The sequence below is a fragment of the Corvus moneduloides genome, chromosome 11 (assembly GCF_009650955.1).
Source record: "Corvus moneduloides isolate bCorMon1 chromosome 11, bCorMon1.pri, whole genome shotgun sequence".
Lineage (NCBI taxonomy): Eukaryota > Metazoa > Chordata > Aves > Passeriformes > Corvidae > Corvus > Corvus moneduloides.
The window spans coordinates 18,126,125-18,147,965 of record NC_045486.1 but is presented as its reverse complement, the minus strand read 5'-3'; the positions used below and the strand labels follow the sequence as shown (position 1 = coordinate 18,147,965).

The following is a 21,841-nucleotide window of genomic DNA, read 5'->3' as shown; positions in this document are numbered from 1 at the left end:
TAAAAACTTAAACCATCGACTTCAGAAAGTCCCTTGAATTTAATTATTTTTAGGCTACCTTTCATGTTACGTCCTGTAGCTAGACACACGTGAATAGAAAAAACAGTACAGTTAGTGTTAAAGGCAAACAGCGGAGACCCAGAGTGCTACCCCAGTGCTGCCTGCTCCTCCCGACCCGGCCCGACCCGTCCCGACCCCCCTCCCTGCCCACCGCCCCGGCCCTGGCAGAAGCCCAGCCGCCGGGAAGGCGTCTTTGAGCCGAGAATTTTTTTCTATGAATAAAATAAAACCAAAGCTTGTTAGGCAAAAATAAAACAAGTGTCCCCCCGAGTCCTGCGAGTGCTCCGGTGTGGCGGGCGCAGCCGGGGAGAGCCTGCTGGGGGGCGGGCTGGGGTTTACGTTCCCGGCTGGCAAGGGGGCTGCCGGCCCACAGACAGCACCGGTGTGGAGCTGGAGGCCCCTTCTCCCCCGAGAGCCTCCCGTTTGTTAAGGGGGGACGTAGGGCGGTGGGGACCTGTACGGGGTCATGTTCTTCGGGCGGGAGCCTTTCCCCTCCATGGGTGCAGTGAAGGGGGGGGGAGGCTGGTAGGGCGGCGCGTTGGGGTCCTCGTCCCGCAGCGGAGTGTACTCCCCGATGGTGTCCTGGTTGAGCGGCGTGGTCTCTGGCATGCTCTGGTTGGGGTACTCTGGAGGGGGCAGTGGGGCTTTCTCCTCCTGGAGGATGAGGGGCATGCTGGAGGACGGTGGGGGCTTGGAGTCGTCCAGCTCATCGGCAAAGATGATGGGCACACCTTTCTTTATGAAGGTGGCCTGGTCTTCGATGGTCAGCTTGCCTTTCCTCTTCTTGCGGTAGCAGATCATGGCAATGATGCCGGCCACGAGGAGGATGGCGGCCACCACCACGGCAGGGATGACGGTGTGCAGGTACACATCGTCCTCACTGCTCTTCTCGGGGTCTTTGCCTGCTGCCACTGTCGGCGTTGCCTCTGAGATCACCCTGCCATCCTTGGTCACAGGGACAAACTGGATGTGCCTGCAGCTGCCAGAACCAACCACAGACACATTCAGAGGCTTGAACTCAGGCTGCAGGACATTGGAGAAAGCTAGGCTCGGCCTGCCGGAGTCATCTGCAATTTTTTTGCTCAAAGTCCGGATCTGCTCCCGAGGGCAAGGCTCCAGTGGCAGTGTGTTGTTTGTCCACTCCACTACGATGGAGCCTTTGGTGATGTCCTGCACTGTGATTGTGCTGCTGTTCCTGTCACCGAACGCCAAAGCCAGCTTCTTCACCAGCATTATCTTCTTATGGATGTCATTCACCACTGCATTATGGTCTCCTTCCAGCCTGGCCTTGAACTTCACTGGAGACTTGTCCCCATGTGGGCGTTTGTGGACATGGATTTCAAAAGCATCCACGGCAAAAAGCCCACCCTTGTCGGTGGCATACATGAAGTACTCGTGCTTCCCAATGTGGTTGTGGTCTGGCATGCCGTACATGAGCTGGCTGGTGCTGTTGAACTGCACCCACGAATTCTCCTCGATCATCTGCTGCTCCTTCAGCTTCAAGGTCAGCTGCAGCTTGTCAGTGGTGGTGTCTTCCTTGTCATAGAAGGTATCCGACGGTATCTTAACCTCGAAGTACGTGCCCTCCCACGCGTCGACCCTGTCTATGTGGTTTGTCAGCCTGGGTGGCTCGTTTGGCTCCCAGGGCCGGGGCAGCCCGCTAGCTGTGGTGCGCACACGGGACGGCGGAGAGGCCGTTGTCAGCTTGGAGATGGGGGATCTGGTTGTGCTGGGAGGCTTCGTCGGACGGGGCGTTTTGGGCCTTCGAGTAGGCCTTCGTGTTATTGCTGTGGAGGAATCTGTTGTGGACGGTGTGCCTGGCTTCAGGGTGGAGACTCTTGGTTTCTTGGTGGTAGTTGAGGGTGGTGTGATCACTGCTGTGGGCTCTACGTACCCAGGCATCGTGGGGCGAATCGGCACAGAGGCCGTGCCCGTGCCTTCTGCTACCCTGGTTGGCTGGATCGGCCCCAGCGTGGGTGTCTGGACAATGGGGCCTCTGGTTCTGATGGTGACCGTTGGCTTTCTCGGCAGCGGAATGGGCTCCCGGACGGGGGGTGCCATCGTCTCCGTGGCAGGCGCGATGGCGGGTGACGTCGGGGTGGGGACAATCCTGGTGGGTGGCTCTTGCGCGGCAGTGGTGGGTGGCCCGATGGCAGTCAAAGGCGTAGGGGTGGCGTTGATCTGCCGCCGCATCCTCTTTGGGAGGTGAGGTTTCTTGTTAGCAATGTGCCAGCCAACAACAGGATAGCCAAGGCGGGCAGACATGGTTCCTTCCTTAGCTGGAGCCTCCACCTTGCTGATGTTGGGGACACTGTTTTGGCTCAGGGAACATCCCAGTTTCCATGAGAGTAAGGCCCCGTTTTCTACCACCTTCTTTGCATTTCCCGGTCCAGCCATGAAGGCTGACATGTCAAAGAGTCTGTTATTTACAACAGGAACTAACTTCATGTTATGAAGCTCCACCTCTGAAAAGCTTCTCATTCTGTTTAAGAGTTCAATCCTCTGCTTTGGTGTCATTTTTGTTAAGTCGGCATCCAAAATGACAGTCAGGATAGTGACTGGCTCTTCCGAGCCACACACGAAGGGCGCTGTGTCACTTGTATCTTGGACAGCCACTCGCACTGACTGAGGCTCGTTGTGGTCTTCTTGGTGGACCTCAACAGAGAAGACATTTGTGGTCTGTGGGACGTAGCTCCCATTCGGGAAGGGCTGCAGAGTGGTCACCGAGATGTAGTGGACACCCTTGTCTGTGTCAAGCGGCAGCCCTTCCAGGCAGCTGCTCTCCGTGTTCCAGTGCAACCAAGAAGGCAAGGAGTCCTTCCCAGCTTCAGAGATCTACCAAACAAAAAAAAAAAAGATGCTTTAGGAAGTACAGCATTAGGACATGTTCTAGAAGCAGTAACACCTAATTTCAAGGATTAAAGAAAAATATCTGAAGTGTAACAACTGGGGAAGGAACATCCTGACCAGAGCACGGCAGCCTTTGCCTCCTCCTCCGCATGTTGGCAAGGATGAGGTCTGCAGGGTGCACTGGACCCAAACGGCTTAAGGAGCCACAAGAGGTCATAAAGTCCCACAAGGCCCCCTCGCCTGCAAGTGCTCCAACACTTGCTGTGCAACTACCAAGCACAAGTGGTTCATTTTCTCTGAGGGCAGACAGGGAGTTTACGTCATGGGGACAGTGACACAGCTGAGGGCGAAGTTATGCTGTACAGCAGAGCCGATCCAACAACTGCCCTCTTCCCACTCCTTCCTCTCCCAGCTTGGCCATCTCGCTCCTTTCCTCACCCCATCACACCCTGCCCACCCTACACATATCAAGCCCACTGCTCCAGCAGCTCAGAACATGTATTTTCTCCACTAACTTTCAGCTCGTCCCACTGTCCCCAGAGCCAGGATGACCCAGAGGGGCTGAAAGTTGGCCAACTATGGTTCTGAGTCCCTGGCCTGGCTGGAGCACACCTGCTCTCAACAAGCAGCAGGAAATCTGGAAAATCCCGAGAGCTACACAGTGTTGTCCTGCTCTGCCAGAGGAACAGCAGCCGGGGATGAAGGAGGGGAGCAGACCCAACGTAATGGCCAGTGTGGGCATGCCAGGATGTGGCACATGGGCTGGGGAATTGCTAGACATCACACAGGATGGTGTGCCAGCCTGGGTTTATCCTCAGGCTTAGCTTAAAATGAAGGATTTCGCTTTCACATAATAACTTGCTGCTGCAAGCAAAGGCTTTGTCTCAGAGCACAGGCACCTCAGGCCTCCAACACACTCCTTACTACCTCTTTCAGCCCTGGGCCTCCTGCCTCCTGCCCTGGGTTGCAGCTGAGGGTGGGTGCAAACCCCCAAGCCCCCCAGTTCCCGGCAGCTGACATCCGTCCGCACTACAGCGCTCGCGGATCACGCGGCACAGCGGAGCCGCTCGGGCTGCACGGTGGAAGGGATGAGGCTGCCAGCTCGGTGGGCTGTGACATTTCCCGGGGCTGTAGGTACTCCAGAGTGAGTAACCTGAGCTTCACCACCTCCCAGGCCCGGAGGCGTTTGGCAAGTGCCCTGGCTGGGCTTTCCAGAACTCCACGAGGCATCTCCCCCTGACGCTCAGAGCAACAGGATGCTTTGGGGCCCATGGAGACACATTTAGCAGCCTGGTCAAGGCTCTGGGCTCACTGCAGTCCAACACAGAGCCAGGCTCTAGCTCTCCTCCTGAAAGGGTGCTTTGGTTCTCTGCAGTTCTGTAAAGCTTACGCATATTTCATCATTTACCCAAATGCAAAGCTGGGAGAGGAGCTCCGCAAGGAAACCTGCCTGGCAGAAGCATTCCTGCATGCAGCAGCAGGTGCAGAGCTGGGGCTGGACTAGCCAGACTGCAGGTCCTGCTGGGGAAAGCCCCTGGATGGACAAGGAGTGATGCCTGGTGCTGCAGGGCTGGGCACGCTGAGTCCTGGGTGCCTCTCCCACTCCCTGGCTGCGGGCAGGATTCAGGCAGCACCCTGGGGCTCACCCCCACACTGTGGGTTTCAGCATGCCGAAGGGTCTGGATGGCACAGCTCTGCCAGGATAACGGAGGACCCAAAAATCTTTTGGCAAGAGCAGCACAAAAAAGCTTTTGTGCAAGAGCTGCTGAGGGTTTCAGCCACGATCACACAGGCAACACCCTCATTCCTCTCCTCTGTGAAGGACCAGCCCCAGTTCCAGCCAGCCTGGACAAGCTGGAGAGCACATCATGAGACACACGCTGGGTACAGCTTATAGAGCAGAGTTTAAACCTCTCAGCACAGCTTTAGTTAACTCCTCACCAGCAATATCCCAGAGCAGGGAATTCAGATTCCTGCTTACAACAGCTGGAGGAAGCTGTCCCAAGGGCCCTGTACCTCAATATATGGCACCATGCACCAACATGTGAGCATCCTTCCCCCGGGCCTTGCTGTGTACCCATGTATCTGGCAGAGGATAGAGGGCCTTGGCAGGGCTGTGGCTGCGTTTGCTCCTCCTCCACTGCAAGAACAGGAGCTGCTTTTAGCCCAGACATCCCAAAGGAAAGGCAGCTCTTCACCTGAGCTGGGCACAAGGAGCCAAGCCTTGCTCCTGCAGGAACAAAGGACCGAATTGTCCTTCCTTGGCATTTCTTCTGCCAAGAGAGAACTAAGGCAGGGTCTGCTTCTGCCCAGCCAGAAGCACTGACTTGCCCGTCTTCCTTTAAAAAAGTGTCATTTCATCACACCCTCTAAAAACTCAGAAGCCAGGACAGTGCCCAGTACAATCCAGCACTTCCAGTAGCAGGAGCTGGATGGTTCCATTCTTTATCCTCTCGTGTCAAAATTAGCCACTAACCTGCCTCCTGTGGAGATGGAAGGGCTGGACTGGGCACACATAAGGAACAGAAACATAGGGAGCCCAGACAAAGCCACAGCCTTATTGAGGCTTACACAATCAAGAAGAATAAAAACTTTAATAGTGAGTGGTTAAATTCACTCTGAATGTGTAATTTTAGGCTACATTTGGAACAAATCTTCCCCCTCTGTGCACTCTGCAAAAGCCCTTAATTATGGGATCACACTCCACACAGCTTTCCTAAGAGTCAGGGTTTGCTGCTGCTGCTGCCTGCTCCTGGGCGCTGGCATGACTTGAGGAGGAGACCTACAAGCAGCAGTACTTTACCCAGTCTCATGTCACCAGGTGATTCTTCCTTCAATCATGTCTGCTCCTACTTTTGACAGCCAAACTCACTTCAGAAAGGTGACTGACCCCGCATGCAGAAATGACGGCAAGGGAGGCACAGGCCAGTCTGAATATTCCTGCTTGGAAAACCATTTTTAACCTACAGTTTACATGTAGGGCTTGTGCTAGAAAAGGAAACTGCAGCCAGATAGATTCACACCAAAAACTAGGCTCTCCTGAAAAACAAAAACAGGCCAAGCAATCACTGACTGGGATGACTTTTTCTAGCAGGGATGCGACAGTTGCAAAACATTTATAAACCCACTTAAACTTGATTTAAAAAGAGCTGAGTTAGTTCAGCTGTATTCAGCCTGCAAGGAGATGTGGACTGTTTCTAAAGGCTCTGCAAGAGATTATTAAGAAAATCAAATTTGTGGATTACTTCTATGAAGCCCATGAAGATGCCTGTGCCTCCCCTGGGAAATCTTTGGGAAGGCAACAAGTCACAAGCATTTGATGTCTCTGCACTGCTTTAAACACAACAACTGACCTGATAGCAGAAATCACCCAAAGGAAGAGCCCAGAAAGATTCGAGTAGATAAATAAAGCTGTTATGAGGATGGATAAAAATATCTGTTCCTAAACAAACGCTGAACAATGGAGCCCTTGGCGTGGCTCTGTCCTGTTCATCGCCACTGCTGTGTTCGTGGTGGTGCAAAACTGGGAGCAGGGAGACCTGGACTCTGTTCTAGCAACGTTTCCTTCAAATATTGCTTCAAAGGGTATTTGTTAAGGCTACACATAGTTAATGATTTGGGATCTCTAGTTTTCATGTTAAAAATTCCCCAGTTTTCCATGTATGCAATAAGTATCAGCCTTAAGCCCTGCCACTTCCCTCAAGGGGTCTGGTTTCAACATAACTCTTCCGTTGCCCAAGTTTAAAAAAAAAAAGGCTGTCTTTGTTTTCCCATTATTCGAGATAATTGTAAATGAATGCTTATTGGCTAAAGATTACACAAGCCTAGCAGTGTATTGAAGACCATTAAAAAATAAGCCACAATTGTGATTTAAAGTACATACAGTGGTCGGGCTGGTTTTGAAGACCTTGTTCACAAAACCCTTTCAGATAGACATGGCCTGTTATTTTTAGGCCAGCCAAGAGCAGTCAGCTCATGAAAGAAGATAGCTCAGTTTGACTTGTTTTTTTAAACTTGGATCTTAAAGCCCTGTAGCCAACAAGACAAAGATAAGCAAAGGAGCAGTGAGCAAAACTGCTGCCTCGAGGGAATTCAGGCAAAAACTGCATTCTTGCCTACAAGAGTGCCCTTTAATCCTCCAGGTATTTAGTCCTCCTCCTCCTCCTGATGAATCCCCCGAGAAGCAGGCAGCGAGCCCTTTAACAGGAGACAGGTACCATAGGATCCTGCCACAGGTCTCCACTATGGCACACCACTATGAAATCTTCCCAGTCCTGGAAGCATCCGATGGGATCTCCCCTGTCTGTGCTGCCAGACCTTCACATGGGCAGCAGCAGCTGGGAGTCGGCTCCTTTCAAATCAGTCCTAAAACCCCCTGACTGCTTTTGGGCAGAGCCAGCATGGACAGTCCTGCAGCTCTGCCAGATCTCCCAGTGCCCCATTCCCCTCCCTGTGTCCAGCTGCTGCTGAGAGACAGACCTGTGCCAAGGGTTTTATCTGGGGTATAATTACTGATGACAATTTACTGTAGCCAGACTCCTTCAGCATCACCCCAACACACATGGCCAGCAATGAGGAATACCCCAGCTGAGCCCTCCAGAAGGTGAGCTGAGCTGTGCCCAACCAACTGACCCAGCCAGTGTCACACCAAGTCTGCAAGCTCAGGCTTCTGCAAGCAATTAACCAGCAGGCAGGGGAAGAAAATGGAAATTCAAATGCAATTCAAATGCAAATATAACTGCAGAGAAAGAGTCAAGCCTAAGCTGTTTGCCTAAGCCCAAGCTTCACCTTAAACCCCCTGCTAATGCTGCAGCATGGGCAGTGTTGGCAGCAGGAGCAACAGCCAGCCTCAGCCCCGAATCAGACCCATGGGCAGGCAGATTCCCATTGCCTTGTCCCACACAAGCAGGGGGAGGGACACTGGTTTCAGATTCACCCCAGTGCTGCTGGAACTGTGGGCACTGCAATGATCCATGGTGCTGGCACAGCCAGACTCGAGTCAGGAGAAGTGATGGGCATGGAGCCTGCAGGCTCCAGGTCAGAGGACAGAGTCCTTGTTTTGGGAGGCAGGCTCTGCCTGTGGATCCATCAGGTGCATTCCCCTTCTCACCTGGCACAAAGGCTGCACCAGTGCCTGCAGACCAAGCTGTCCAGGCACCACAGCCCCAGGCAGGTCCCACAGCAGCAGAGGCTGCTGCACTGCATCAGGGAATGTGATGGTGCAAGGCAGGAGCTGGACAGCCCTCAGCCCACAACAGCTGCCAGAGCCTGCCAGAGTTCAAGTGTTTGGACAATGCTCTCAGACACATGGCGATTTTTCATGTTGTTCTGTGGTGGGCCAGGGCTTGGACTTGATGGTCCTTGTGGTCCTTGATGGTCCTTCCAACTCTGAGTATCCTGTGATTCTACGAAGCTGTGAGCCTCTGGCCCCAAGGAACAGCCCTGCCAGGGAGGTTGGCCTGTGTGCACCCAGGAGTGGTTGTGTGAAGGAGCCTCCAATCTTACTCCCCACCTCTTTTCCTCAAACACAACAGAACTGCAAAATAGGACATCAGACAGGCCATGCCTAGAAACAGAAGGCCCAGAAAACAGTGGTGCAAGGAGGATGGGCACCTCTCAGAGCCACCTGCTCACTGGGCACAGCTACAGTGCTGTGCTATGGGAAAGCTCAGCTGGAGAAAGGAAAGTTGCACTTGGCACAGTGAGCAGGGAGGACTTGCAAGACACACATTTTGTGTGTAGGGGACTGCAATACCTGCCAGGGCTTTTGGGTATCCGCAGCAGACACTGCTCCTCGGGGCTGCTGTGTGCCTTGCACAAAAGGCCCAGGAACTCACGGACAAAACCAAGCTGCTCCAGGACATTTCATGCAGATGACTCTGCCCCTGGAAGTCTAAATACAGCCCAGAGACTCCACTGGCCCTCAGAAGTACGTCAGCCTTGGTGACCCAAGCCTTCATTACCAGCAGGAGCTCCCCACCTCTGTTCAGAGACCAAAAGCTACACGAGAACAGCCGGTAATTGGTGCTTCCTTTGTGCAGAGGTAGGTCAGGATGGCTGAACTAACCCCAGATTTTGGCTGGTCCCAGCCAAAGCCCTGAAAAGCTCTTCCTGTATGTCTCCATGCACTGAAGCTGTTGCTTTAGAAAAACAAATCAAACCCAGCCCAGAAAGCTGAGCTAAGGGGGAATAAGGCTTGCAGAGGCCACATCACTGGTCCTGGCCCTCATCTTCAAGTTCAAACTTCAGCCTCTGAAGGACCAGGTAGCCAAGCTACTTGAAGTAGCTGCTCTGCTTTTATGTGCTCATGAAAACCTGAATGAGAAGTTGATGTGTCTGCTGCTAATCTGCATTTTCCAGCCATTCAAGGGGCGAGTGAAGCCTCACGCACAGAAAGCAGCCCCCCTCCTCTGCAGATGTGGGTGTAGGGCGGTGCTGTGGACTCAGCCTGCCTTCCCCACGAGCTGGGCTTTGTCTGACCAGCTTACCATCAGTAAAATGGCTCCGCAACAGCGCCGGCTGAGCGGCTATGCCCAGCTCATGCCACCCTCGCATACTCCTGCCATGACGGCTTCTTTTCCAGATGCGCCTCTGTGTTGGCTATAAGGACACCATTCAGCGTCCCACTCTGCCTGGGCAAGGGAACACAACAGCTGTTTCACTGGGAGGTCACTACAAAACATTGAGTGTCCCAAGAAATCCTCCTTTCATCGGTCCATGCAAGCAGCTTGGAAGGATTTGTTTAGCCTTATTGTTGGAGCGGGAAGGCGCAGCCCGCCCGCGCCAGGGCTGGGGTCAGCATGGGCTGCCCACACCCCGCTTTATCCCTTGTCCGGGGGGCGAGCACGGGGCAGGAAAAACCTCAAACAGCTTAAAAAAAAAAAGTTTGGTTGGGCTCTTCTTTCAGCGCGACTTTTTATAAGCAAAAGGCCAAAGGGAAGAAAAAATACCACAGAGCGGGGATGCCAAGTGCTGGGGGTTTAGTGCTGCCACCGCACAGCCCTGGCAATTTATTTCTGCCATCAGCAGATTGCTGGAAAGCTGGCTTTCAAGAGCATGGCAAGGAAAGGCAGACCGGATCTTGCAGTCTCAGGTCTGCTCCTTCGAAGGACGCTCATTACCGTCACATTCCTCTGTCTCCCTCGATGCTCAGAGCAACAACCTGTAAGCAGGACAAAACAAGGAACTTCCCAGCCCGTCTGAAACGCCAGTTTATAATTAGATCGAGTCACATTTTCCACTCGTCCAAATTCAGAGCTTGTTACTAAGCGTGCACTGAAAATGTCAAATTCTCTGACTCGGTCTCGCTGCAGGAAAAAGATAAGCGTCCCCCTTGGCCTCCCCAAAGGAATCTTATCAGCTCATCTTATCGCTCAGATTGCAGCGTGGCAACCAAGCAAAGTCCTGCCCAAGTCCTCCTTTGCCCGGACCTGTTCCAGGCACTGCCATTTATCCCCATGTGCTCCCCTGTAACTAGTGGCTGTTGCTGCACCTCCCCCAGTTAGACCAAGAAAACCGGGGACCCCAGGGAGGAGGTGAAGCTCAAATGCTTTGACACAGAGAGCCTTTTAAGATACCCAACTTGATGACACAGCCCCTCAGGAGCACTCTTTGCTTCTCTTCTTCCTTTGAGAAATGCCACTTTAATAAATCTCACATTCAGTTAAAATGCTTTGAAATAAAGATCATTGCAAGAGAAAAAAAAAAAAAAAAAAAATCAGTATTTTGTGTTTTTCTTCCCTGAAAGCAAGTATGTCCTGGCACTGCAGGCTGGCTGCCAACATCCAGCCCTTGGCTTCAGGGCTGGAGCAGGATTGAGGTGAGCAGCACAGCCCTGACAGTAGATACCCATGTCAGGACTCCTGCAACCCAATCTGTGTGGGTCCTGTTTATAAATCAAGGTCCCTGACATCTGATGAGAGCAAAGCTGTTCAATAAAAGCTACTTCAGCAGATGGCAAATAGAATGACCATTGGAAACTCAGCCTCCTGCGTGGAAAGTTTAGTGGTGGACTTGGCAGTGCTGGGTTAATGGCTGGGCTCGATAATCTAGAAGGTATTTTCCAACCTAAACAACTCTCTGAGATTGTATGAAAGCAAGTCTCCTTTTTCCCCAGATGGATATCCAGTCTCTGATAACCTCCAAACCCACTCCATAACCACACTGTGTAATTCGTCTGAGTGAATCCCGTTGTTCTAATCACTTTCCCACCAGCTATGTTTGCTTACAGAGACAGCTTCTCAGGGCCTCTGCTACGTGTTTTACCTGTCTTCCCAACAAAGCCCAGGTGAAACGGTGCACTTCAAACCTAAAAAACAATCAAGGGCTAAGACACAGCCAGGAATGCTCACCTGAGCTCCTTAGTATTGGCTACAAACCCATGCAGATCTGCTCTGTGAGATCTATCCCACACAGAACACTGCCAGGACCCAAGGCAGGTCAGCAGCTTTACATGACCTTCAAGGAAGACACAGCAAATCTCCTGCTCTGGCAGGGATGTGCCTTGGGAAGCAGCACACACCAGGAGTTTCTCTCCTTCCAGAATGCTTTATAGATCCACCTTTAAACAAAAGTTATTTAATAGTGTCTGTATGTATTGTGGGCATATGCACTTAGGATATCAGACTGTGCAAGGGCTCAGTTCCTTGTGGGTGTTGTATCCTTGTGGGGATATGGTATCTTGGCTGATGGGATGAGTGGAGAGCCATGTTTGGCAACAGCCACCACCCCAAATCATGCCCCTCACCTTATGTCCTCTTCTGGGACTCAACAACTGGAAGCAGCAAAAACTACAGACCTGGATATTTCAGCTGATAGGAAGATGTCCTAAGCAAAGCAGACATGGAAAAGCAAATGATCACAGGATATATCAAACAAGGTTATTTATAGAAGAGAAAAGGAAGTTTTGATGCTTTTATAAAAGGTTCTTGTAAAATTTCATTTGGAATGTTTTGTAACGCTGTGGTCATGCAAACATAAGAAAAATAAACTTAAATTGGAGGAGGTGCAGAAGACAGCTGCAAAGCTGAGGGGAAGGAAAGAAAGCTTATTTTATGAGAAAGACTAAAGAGGTTGGCTTGTTTAACCTAATAAAATCAAGATGGGGAATATGCCTGTCACCTATAAATACATAAGGGAAGTAAATATTATGAAGGTAGAATTGATTTAGGCTAAAGGGCAGCACATATAAATATTTCTAGCCATCTCTAAATTAAGGTTAGAAGCTGCATTTTTAATCAGAGCAGCCAAATTCTGGAGCAGCTTCAAACAGAAGTAGCAGGAACAGGAAATCCAACTGGTCTTTGACCGGAGCATGATCTGTTCTTCGACAGGACACAGCTGAGAGGTGACAGGTCAGACTCCACACAGTCCTCAGTGGAAATGGGGTAAGGAGATGACAACTGGTGAGGCTACCAGCACCAATGCCCACCTTTACTCTGTCCCAGCCAGCATCTGCCAGGAACCAGTGGGAGCCAGGGGCAACCTGGCCTCACATTGTCTGTATGGCAAGGGGGCTGTATGATACAGGGAAATGGGGTGTTTTAACCCAAACCTTGTAAAAATACCAATGTTTTGGTGTCAAACATGGCAGAAAGGGCTGCAAGGTACCTTTTAGGACGGCACAGCAAAGAGTTTTAATTTCCAGCCACCTCCAGGCAGCAGGAGAGCAGTCTTGCAGCCAGAAGCCCTGCTGTAGTGAGGAAGCTAGAGGACAGCATCTGGACTGACCTGCTGCCAAATCCAACAGCTGGAATACCTGCAAGCTCCAGCTGCTCTTCAGAGGACATCATACTGCCTGGCCAAGGCACTTGCTCAGGAACACAAGGCATGGGGGAAGGGCTTTACCACGGCCACAACAATGCCTTGCAGGCAGCTGGCTCCGAGCAAAGTGGAAATAGACTCTGAAATTAAGGCACGTGGTAGTTTTTTACTTCTTTTCTCTGCAGCTTGAGCACATTCAAATAAACTTGCTTTTGTCCTTAGCCATAAAATCTCACCTGTTGTTCGGCAGCTTTGGGGGTGGGAGGGAAAGGCTGGGGACTGCTCCCAGGAGCACATACCTGACTGTGCAGGAGTGCATGCCTGCGGGGCACTCCTCCGACACACTGCACATGCCTGGCGTTGTTTCCATCCCACAACCGAGTTTGCAGAGAAAAGTATTTTGTCTACAGCTGTCTGGAATCTGCTAACAAGCAGGGAGAGGATCTGAGAAGGAGCTTCAAGGCGATCCCCACCACAATCCTAGAAATATTCAGTGGGAATCATCTAGAAATGAAGCAATCGCACTTTCTCCAGACTCCAGTGGGAAGCTCCTGAGAGTCTGGGGACAGCAACTGTCAGCATTTTTTTAAAAAATAAAAAATTGTAGACAATTTCTTTGAAATTTAAGTGGAAAAAATACAGGCAACCGTATCTCATTGTGAACTCTGTCCCATCTCAGAAGGCACAACCCTTATTCTTTCTTAGCAGAGCTTAAGTACACCAGAGAGCAAGATCCAGAAGTATTATGCTTTTACTGCTCCAGCTGAGATATGCCAGGCAGCCTGAGAAAAAGACCAGAGCAATTTGCCCTGAAACATACCAGTAAAACAAAAATGCACCCTAACACCCAAAATTGCCTACGCAGTTCTCACTAGCCAGGAATCAAATCCCCATAGCAAAGGTCAGCTGTGCTCAGCAAGGAGAGCCCTTCCAGAGACAGCAGCAGCAAAGTTAAGAGCCTGCTGCACTTTCAAAATCAATTTCAAGGTGAACAGATGCAACATGCACTCGGGTAAACCCAGGGATGAGCATGAAAATCACTCCCAGAGTTTGCTGAACTACACACAACCAGCAGCTGCTGGGTCCGGCTGCGGCCCAGTCCATTCCAGGCTCTCCAGGCCTGTTGGTGTTGGTCAACACACCTCACACCTACATGGCAGAGGTATAATTTGAAGCCATCAGGTGGGATGGGAATAATCAATCAGTATTTTCTTGCAGCTACTGGAGCTATCACAGATGACTTTTGTGCCAGGAAAAGACGACAGAGGAAGCCGTGGTGCTATATAAGTACTGACAGTTATCCTTGCCATCAAAGCAGCTATTAAACACCACCAGAACAAGACACTCGGGTGCAAACTCCCAAGCCAAAGTTATCATTTCTGTAACACGACATCTGGGGCTCACCACATCCACCTGGGCTCTGGCAGCCCAGTGCTCCACAGGTGCCCTGTGCTCTGAGCACAGGCTATGGCTGAGGCCGGGCAGGGACCTCAGCTGTGATCAGCTCAGAGTCACCAAGACCAGCCTGGCCCCTTCCCCAACTCCTCTGGCCAGGGGCTCGCCCACTGCCCTCCTCCCCCTGTCTGACCCTCTGTCCATAACAGCTGCATTCTTCAGATATTCTGCCCACATCGTGGTCCAGCCCCCTTGCTGGGGCCAGCGGGATCACGTAGCAGGATTGGGATAACTGTGTGACTGTACACAGAGCTAAACCAAACCTGCCTTCAAGGAGAAACCGAGATGTCAGATCTGCTCCTGACTTGCTCTCCATCTCCCTCTGATCTTCTGAGACACACCAGAAGCCTGTCTTTTTATAATGCTTTATAATGCTCTTTGAAAAGAAATCCTGAGATTGAAAGGCCATTCTGTTTTTTAAGAACAGAATTTTCTGAATTCCACGTGATCCAAGCAAACCCTTCCAGGAAAGGACTAACAATGATCACACCTGTGTTTGGCCATGTCCCTACCCTTCTCTGGGCTATTCTAACCCTTTCCTGCACTCAGGACTGGTTCCAAAACCCAGTTTTCAAGTCCTTGTAGTGCCAGTGGTGTGAGGGTAAGTCAGATAAGGGGAAAGGCTACCATCTTTCCCAAGGGGACTTAGGGGCAAGGTCAGGAGAGACAGTGTCACAGGCAGCCCAGAGCCCTGCTGGCAGGACAGGGTCTGTTTGTCTGGCAATGTTTTGTTACCACAGTGAAGCAAACTCCCTGAGCCTGAGCAGCAGTCCCAGGGAATCCGTGGCTCCCCGGATCCCACGGCAACATCTCCTCATGAATGTGCCTGCCCATCATTCCAGGGCCAGAGCATCTCACAGTTTAAATACAGCCAACAAACCCAATTAGTCATCCCTGAGAAGCCTCCTCTGTTACAGAAGAGAGGAACTTTGCAAGGAGGTGAGACTAATTCTTTATAAAAATCCTTCTCCCGTAGTGCTACAAAACTGTAAGGCTGCTTCCCAGCCACCCTCATGACCCAGCCCATTCGTGGGGTGACTCACTCGATCCTGCATGAATATAACCAAAAACAATCCTCAGGGAATGGTCCTCACCTGCACAACTTCTCCATTGGAAGCAATTAAATCCGTGGGGATGGAGACTCGGAAGTAGCGTCCCACCACGGCAGAGCTGTCGGGTATGCCCACCACAGCTGGCACAGTCTCCCGGAGGTCTGAGAGCACCGAGTGCATGGAGGCCTCCAGCTGGTTTTCCCAGTCCCGAACCACTTCTGCCGGCTCGCTGGGCCAGTGGCAGTGAGCAGAGGCTGCCAGCAGCAGCACGGGGAGCCAAGTCCTCCCCAGGACAGGGGGCTGCAGTAGGCATCCAACAGTCATTCTTCCCAGCGGCCTTGGCAACGGCGCTCCAGCTGGAAAGGAGATCACAGGGAATCTGCAGGCACCACAGCACAGGCAGGGGATCCAGCAGTCCTTCACAGCAGCCTCATCCTAGGAGTCCTGGGAACCTGGTTAGACATAGGAAATCCAATCAGCACATTAATTAAGATACCCAAGCCAGCCAGTCACCTCACAGTGACCTTGCAACAGGCAGAGGGCTATTGGCCATGCAACTCTCTGTGCCTCAGCTTTCGATTTAGCTGCAAGTTACAACCATTAAAGAGCACGAGAGCTTCTCAGCTCCTCTTCTGACATACAGCATCTCCAAAGAAACAAGATCCTCCTGCTTTTCCATGCACACAGCCATGTTTCTGCTGCTCTGGAGACACAGCATCCTGAGACAGCCACGGGTAGGGAGACAGGGGAGATACAACCAAAGCTGAGACTGAGCACAGCACTAATAGTTGACCTTTCAAGGCGAGCTGAAGCCAGGCTGGAACATCAATGGATTTAAATGCCAGTTACCCAGTAGGAAAGACACCAAGAAACCTTTGGAAGTCCAAAGCTGCCATCCTAATGGCTTCATGCATGACAGATGCTTCTGCTCCTCTGATCCATGAGCCTGGTTTTCAAGCCAGGTCTCCTCTCAGGTCCAGCTTTTTGTATTAGTGTGCTCAGACTTCATCTGGGAGCCTGCAACATGCAGCCACAAATCAGACTGGAAGGAGCTATGCACACACAGTGTTCATGCTGCCAGCCAGCTCTCTCCTGCTTGCACAGCTCACCTGTCCTCATACTCTGCCAAGACACATCTCCAGCTCTCCCTCACTTCATTGTTTTGTTCTTTCACCTCCTCCCCACCATTCTCACCTCCCTGCTTCCCTGGATCTCAATTTCTCTCCTTTGTTCCTTTGCCCATCACTTCCTTTGCTTCCCCAGCTACTTCTCCCTCCAGACTGCATTCAGACATGGCACAGACCCACAGGTCTGTGCCACCATGTTCCTCTTCACAGACTACTTGCAGGAGACCAGCGGATTTGTGGAATATGACAGAGCCATTTGGGATCCTGGGGCAGCTGTACTGCCCACTCTGGCATCCCAGAGTGGGTTTGCAGCCAGCACAGACCCTGGTAACTAATCTGCAGTAACAAGTGGAATGGTGGGTTACACAGGATGGCAGGACAGACACACAGACCAAGTAAATGTTGTTCAGTGCCAGGAGCACACAAGATTGGGTTCCCTCATGCCTTGAACCAACTCCTTTTTCCCAGGCTGAGACAAGTGGCTCCAAATTCCCAGAGCAAGCCAGCACAGCTCCTGACCACTGGCTCCCAGTCCGATTTATTTTAGCCTGTCCCATCTGCACCATGTGATGCACATCAGGCTGTCCCAAGAGACCCTGGAGCCAGTCCATGTGGGAAGGGAAATCCCACTTCTTCTTGCCCTTGCAGAGCTCCTGGAGCAGCACAGCAGGGCTCAGCTGTCCGCTGTGCTGTTGCCAGGCAGGGTGTATTGCCCACCAGAGGCTTGCAGAAGCAGGCAGAGGGTCTGCCCATGCAGGCACCCAAGCCCAAGGCTACCACAGCAGGCTCTAGGAATAACAGGAGAGATAAGGTTTGGTTGCTCTCCCTAAAGCCTGAGCTCTAGAGAAGCTGAGGCAGCGTGTAAGGACCTGCACATTCGCATCCCTCGGTGGCCCTTTCACAATAAACCCCACACAGAGAAGGGCTGACACTTCCCACCCCAAGATAACGGGCCCAGGGCACAGCTGCAGCCAGCACAGAGGGCTGTGGGTAGTAGGAATTAGGAGCTGAATGCAATAACCTCTGGCTACAGGATCCACGAGGCAGATACCTGATCTGACCACTGTTCTGTGGAGAACCTGTCTCAAGTGAAAGGCAGAAGAGACAGCAGAGCCAGGATAACATTGCTGGGAACCACAAGACAGACGGGAGGATGGCTGGTGAGAAGGTCAGCACCACAAAAAAGCCCACTCCCTGATGGTCTTGTGCTTCCAGCTGCCTGAGCTGACTGGGAGGGGAAGATACCAGATGAAACAACAGGGAAGGCAAAGCCACTGCAGTGATGATGCCTTGTCCATGAGCTACTCTCCTAAAACCTGCTTGTTGGAAAGTCCTGATGCGTATGGCAAGCACAGGCAGGATCAGAGAATTGTAGCCAGGGGAGGAATGTGGCAGCAGCCCTGTGGCTATCAGGGAAATGTGGCAGCAGCCCTGTGGCTATCAGGGAAATGTGGCTGCCTTTCACCACTGCAGTGAGCATCCACCCCTGAGCAGAGGACACAGCCAGACACACAGTGTACAACTGCACGAGGCTGTAAAAACACCTGGAGAGGCACTTCAGGTCAGTCCCTGCCCTGTTACGCTGCAGTGGAGCTCGTGCATGAGTGTAGTGCAGCTCTGTGTTGCTCAGCCAAATGACATGATCCAGCCTGGGGAGTTTTTGCTGGATGGAGAGGAGCATTTGGGTAGAAAGGAGCTGGTTCTTGATATCTGTGGTGAGCAGGAGAGGAAGATGAAGTCATCACCTATTTCAGAAACACTTATCAAAGCAGGCAACAAACACTGCCCAATACGTGCCACTCAGCCCAGCAACTGGCCATTATGTGCTCGTGTGACACCTGCAGGTTGCAAATTCAGAGTTTCATTTTAGGGAAACTGCAGAAGAACAGGCACAGCATATAGAAGTGAAGCACACAGGAGGTATAGGAGGAATTCAGTAGCTGATAACAAAGAACAAACAGAAGAGCTGAGAACAAACTTGCGCCACCAAAAAAAAAAATCTCTTAACACAGCTCCACCTCACCACACAATGGACAGAAGCTGAAACACTGCCAGCCTCTCACAGTGTGTGAAGGAGGAAAAGCAGGGTGGTTCCAGCTATCAGCAGAGCTGTACAAGGCACTGCCCTGCAGTGCTGAGGTCCACATGGACTATCACTGCCAGGTAAAATACTTTTTGAGACAGGAGATCCCCTGCCTAAAGCCAGTAGTGCTGCTCTGCAAGTCCACTGGCCACCAGCACTGTGGGTCTGGATGCAGCTGCAGAAGAGTGCATGTTACCTGCAGCAAGGCTGGAACAAGCACTGGGGACCTGCCTGGTGCCTCTGCCTGGTTCAAGAGCCCACACCTCACACGGCACTACCATGGGTACAACCCTGACTCAACTGAGAAATCATCCCAGCTGTATTTGGAAAAAGTCAATGTTCTGGGTCATTGTCCATGACCGGTGAGTGGCACAGAGCTGGAGCTCTCCGGGAGCAAATACCTCAACGCTTCACAGTTTCCCCCAAGTTCAAAACAGGGCCAAATCCCAAACACAGATGGAATTCTGCAGGCGGTTTTCTGCTGATCTCTGGGAAGCATCAGGCCATGGAGTTGACTCACTTAGACAGCACTTCCCAGTTATGAGGGAAGGCTGGACCACCCCAGCTTCTCTACATGGCACCATGCTCCTCCTTCCAGCAGGATCTGCACTGCCCAGTTTCGCAGAACAAACACAAAGGTTCAGGTTAGTCCTGAATTTCAGGATGTTTCGTTCTGTCTGATCTTCTGAAAGAACCGACTTTCTCTTTATTCTCCTGCTTCTGTGAGAGCTCTTTTGGTCTCAAGTTCAAGCCTTCAGAGTGTTGGATGAAACATCAAAGTCAGTATCAACATCTGCTTCAGTCCTAGTGCTTGCTGCATGTGCCAAGGTTGATTCCGGATCTCCAGTGCCAAACCCCCTCGCAGAGCTACGGAACTGGGCCTGCTTGGTGAAGTTATGATGCTGCACCTGATACGATGCTGACTTGTCAAGGCAATGCTGCAACTTGCTCCTTCTCCGTGCAGCTACGAGACCAACTGACATGGTAAGGACATGCTGTACCTTCATTATCCAGGAATGCTGAGCAGTGCAGGCAGAAGATGGGACAGGACAAAGTAGCTGCTCCCAGCCATGCATTTTCCCTGAGACCTTTCCTTCTGCCCATTACAGACACAGAAGTGTGGGGCCAGGGGAAGCATCCCAGCCAGAGGAGGGTGGCTGTCCTAGAAACGACTCTTCCTCTGTGGCTGATTACGGCACCACTTCGGCAAGAACCAGTGAAAGTGAAGTCTCTGTCCAGCTGCATCTAATCCAATTGCTCAAGCACACAATCACATCACTGGCCTGCGGTAATTAATCACCACCAGCATATTAATGCCACTGAGCCGAGCGTGCAGAAAGCTCAAGTAACTGCTGTGCAATTCTTGACTCTGCTTAAGAAGGTATTTAGGAGTTAGGAGGAATCCCACTTACCTGATTGCTTATTTACCAATATCCTCATTAAAGGAAGCATTAAACAAGTGGCCTTTCTCTAAGGAAGCAAACTCAGATAAAAAGAGTCGGTGCACCTTTGCAGAGCAGAGCTATTGTCTCTGCAAAGATCTCCCGTGCGTGTTTGCACAGGAGCATCTCTGGGCAAGTCCTGTCAGCTATCGCGCGCCTGCGAGTCAAGGCAGCAAGCAGCAGGAATGATGAAATCCAGCGTTGCTGGCCAGGCACACAAAGATGGCACTCTGCCGGACGTGCTCCCCGCTCCAGAACACGACAGCAGGCACCCCCGGTGCCAGCCTGGCGGCATGGCCCAGGCAGAGGCGGCTGGTGCTCCGTGCACGTCTGTGCTGTGCTGGAGGAGTCCGGGAAGGGGGGCATGAGGGACAAACTGCTCGGGGCAGTGTGTCTGGGCACAGCAGCCCATCACCAAGCTATGAACTAACAGTGTCCTCAGGCCCAAGAGCATGCCAGCCTGCATTCTGACATGTAACACGTACAAAGAACACCCTGGAGCGTGAAATTCAGGAAAGTTTCTGTGCCTGTCCTGCTCTGGACGTACCCTGAAACAAAGGCAGCAGCCCTTCCAACAGACTATGTTATAGGCTATGGGAAGCACAGCAAATGCCTCTGGGGGTTATTTCCAACCTCAGTGGCTTCAGCCACGTACATTCACAGATGACCCAAGCTCCAGAGGCTGCTGCACACGGGATGAGTTACAGAGAGGGACATACAGCAGAGCAACTGCACAGAGACACCCTGGTCCCACACAGACCCAGGGCAGGCAGCTGCCATGAGGGAACAGGCCAGGCAGAGGACAGAAGATTCACCACCAGACATAACTCCCCACTCCACAGTGCTCGGAGTGACAGCATCCTGTCCTGCACAACACTAACCAGGCATCCCTAGGGATGGTGGCCTTACACGGAGACTGGAAGACAAGCTCATGCAGTGTCTGGTTTATTGCTGCACTCACAGCTGCCTGCTCAAAGCCACGTTTTCACCAAAACCAAAACAGCAGTAGCTCATGATCAGAAATCGGACCATGAGAGATGTGCCTGAGTGGGGAGCCCCAGATCAGCGCTCCTGAGGCCCCGGGAGACCCTTCCACTCTCCCCCCTCACAGCCATCAATAGCTGGTCACCCCAGACACCATCAGCTCAGGAGGCACCAACCAAGCTGTACTCGATTCTTCACCATAAAACTTCATTTCAACATGCTGTGCTCACATGTATTGTCACCACATTAAACATGGTGAAGGTGCCCAGAAGTGACACCCAGCCCAAAGGACATATGCACAAAAAGAGCTGGTTTTTTTCAGCTTTATCCCTTCTTTTATTTCTGCACTGCTTGTCTCCAGCACATCTGGTATCAGTAACAGGAAATCCTAATGCTGAGAAACAATCTAGGGGAAAAAAAACAAACTCAAACAAACCCAAAACAGCAGCGCTAAAAATGCGTGCTGGGCAGGGAAACAAGCAGCACCCTCCTGCTGATGGGGAACTTGGCTGCAAACTGTCACCAACTTGTTGCTTTCAAGTCCCAGAGGCCACAGGCAGCTTCGTGACGCTTGTGCAGGAAGTGGTCACAGCCATCGACACCTCACGGTGGTTTTTATTGTGTTAGAGCAAGCACCGAGGTATTTAACTTTCCTGTAGCTGAGAGGAAGCTTTCTGCTACCTTCATTACCACTCTGTGATAGTGAGAAAAGAAGCAAAGAGCCTAATTTTCCTTTCTGCCCCTGTACTGCATCTGTTTGTCCAGAAGCTGAGATACTACACTGCCCTCCCCAGCTGGGTACCCCATTCCCAAAAATACTTCTTTTCCTGGAAGAGGTAAGCACTGAGGATATGCTCTGGTAAGCACTTCAGCAAGTGCTGTGCAGGAGAGGAAGCAGCCTGGCAGTCCCAAAAACCCCCACAGCCAGGGCACTTCTGCTGAGGTACGTGCAAGGGGCACTGCAGAGCAGCAGCAGAAGCGCAAAGGACACCAGATCCCTTTTGGCAGCTGGACATGGAACATGTT

At 51.7% G+C, this 21,841-nt stretch overlaps 1 protein-coding gene across 6 annotated transcripts in view; it reads right to left on the bottom strand.

The window, feature by feature from the left end:
- Nucleotides 1-20: 20 nt before the first annotated feature.
- Nucleotides 21-21,841, bottom strand: part of DAG1 (dystroglycan 1) — a 49,384-nt gene continuing 27,563 nt past the window's right edge. For 4 of the 6 annotated variants that reach the window (XM_032120616.1, XM_032120619.1, XM_032120614.1 and 1 more), the window contains 2 exons: nucleotides 15,222-15,631; nucleotides 21-2,895 (listed from right to left, as the gene is read on the bottom strand). In XM_032120616.1, the coding sequence (XP_031976507.1) occupies nucleotides 487-2,895; nucleotides 15,222-15,503 (2,691 nt within the window). In that variant the 5' untranslated portion in view covers nucleotides 15,504-15,631 and the 3' untranslated portion in view covers nucleotides 21-486. Of the gene's footprint in view, nucleotides 2,896-15,221; nucleotides 15,632-16,028; nucleotides 16,053-18,144; nucleotides 18,247-21,841 lie in introns of those variants that run through there. The other 2 variants (XM_032120617.1, XM_032120618.1) reach the window with 2 other exon arrangements.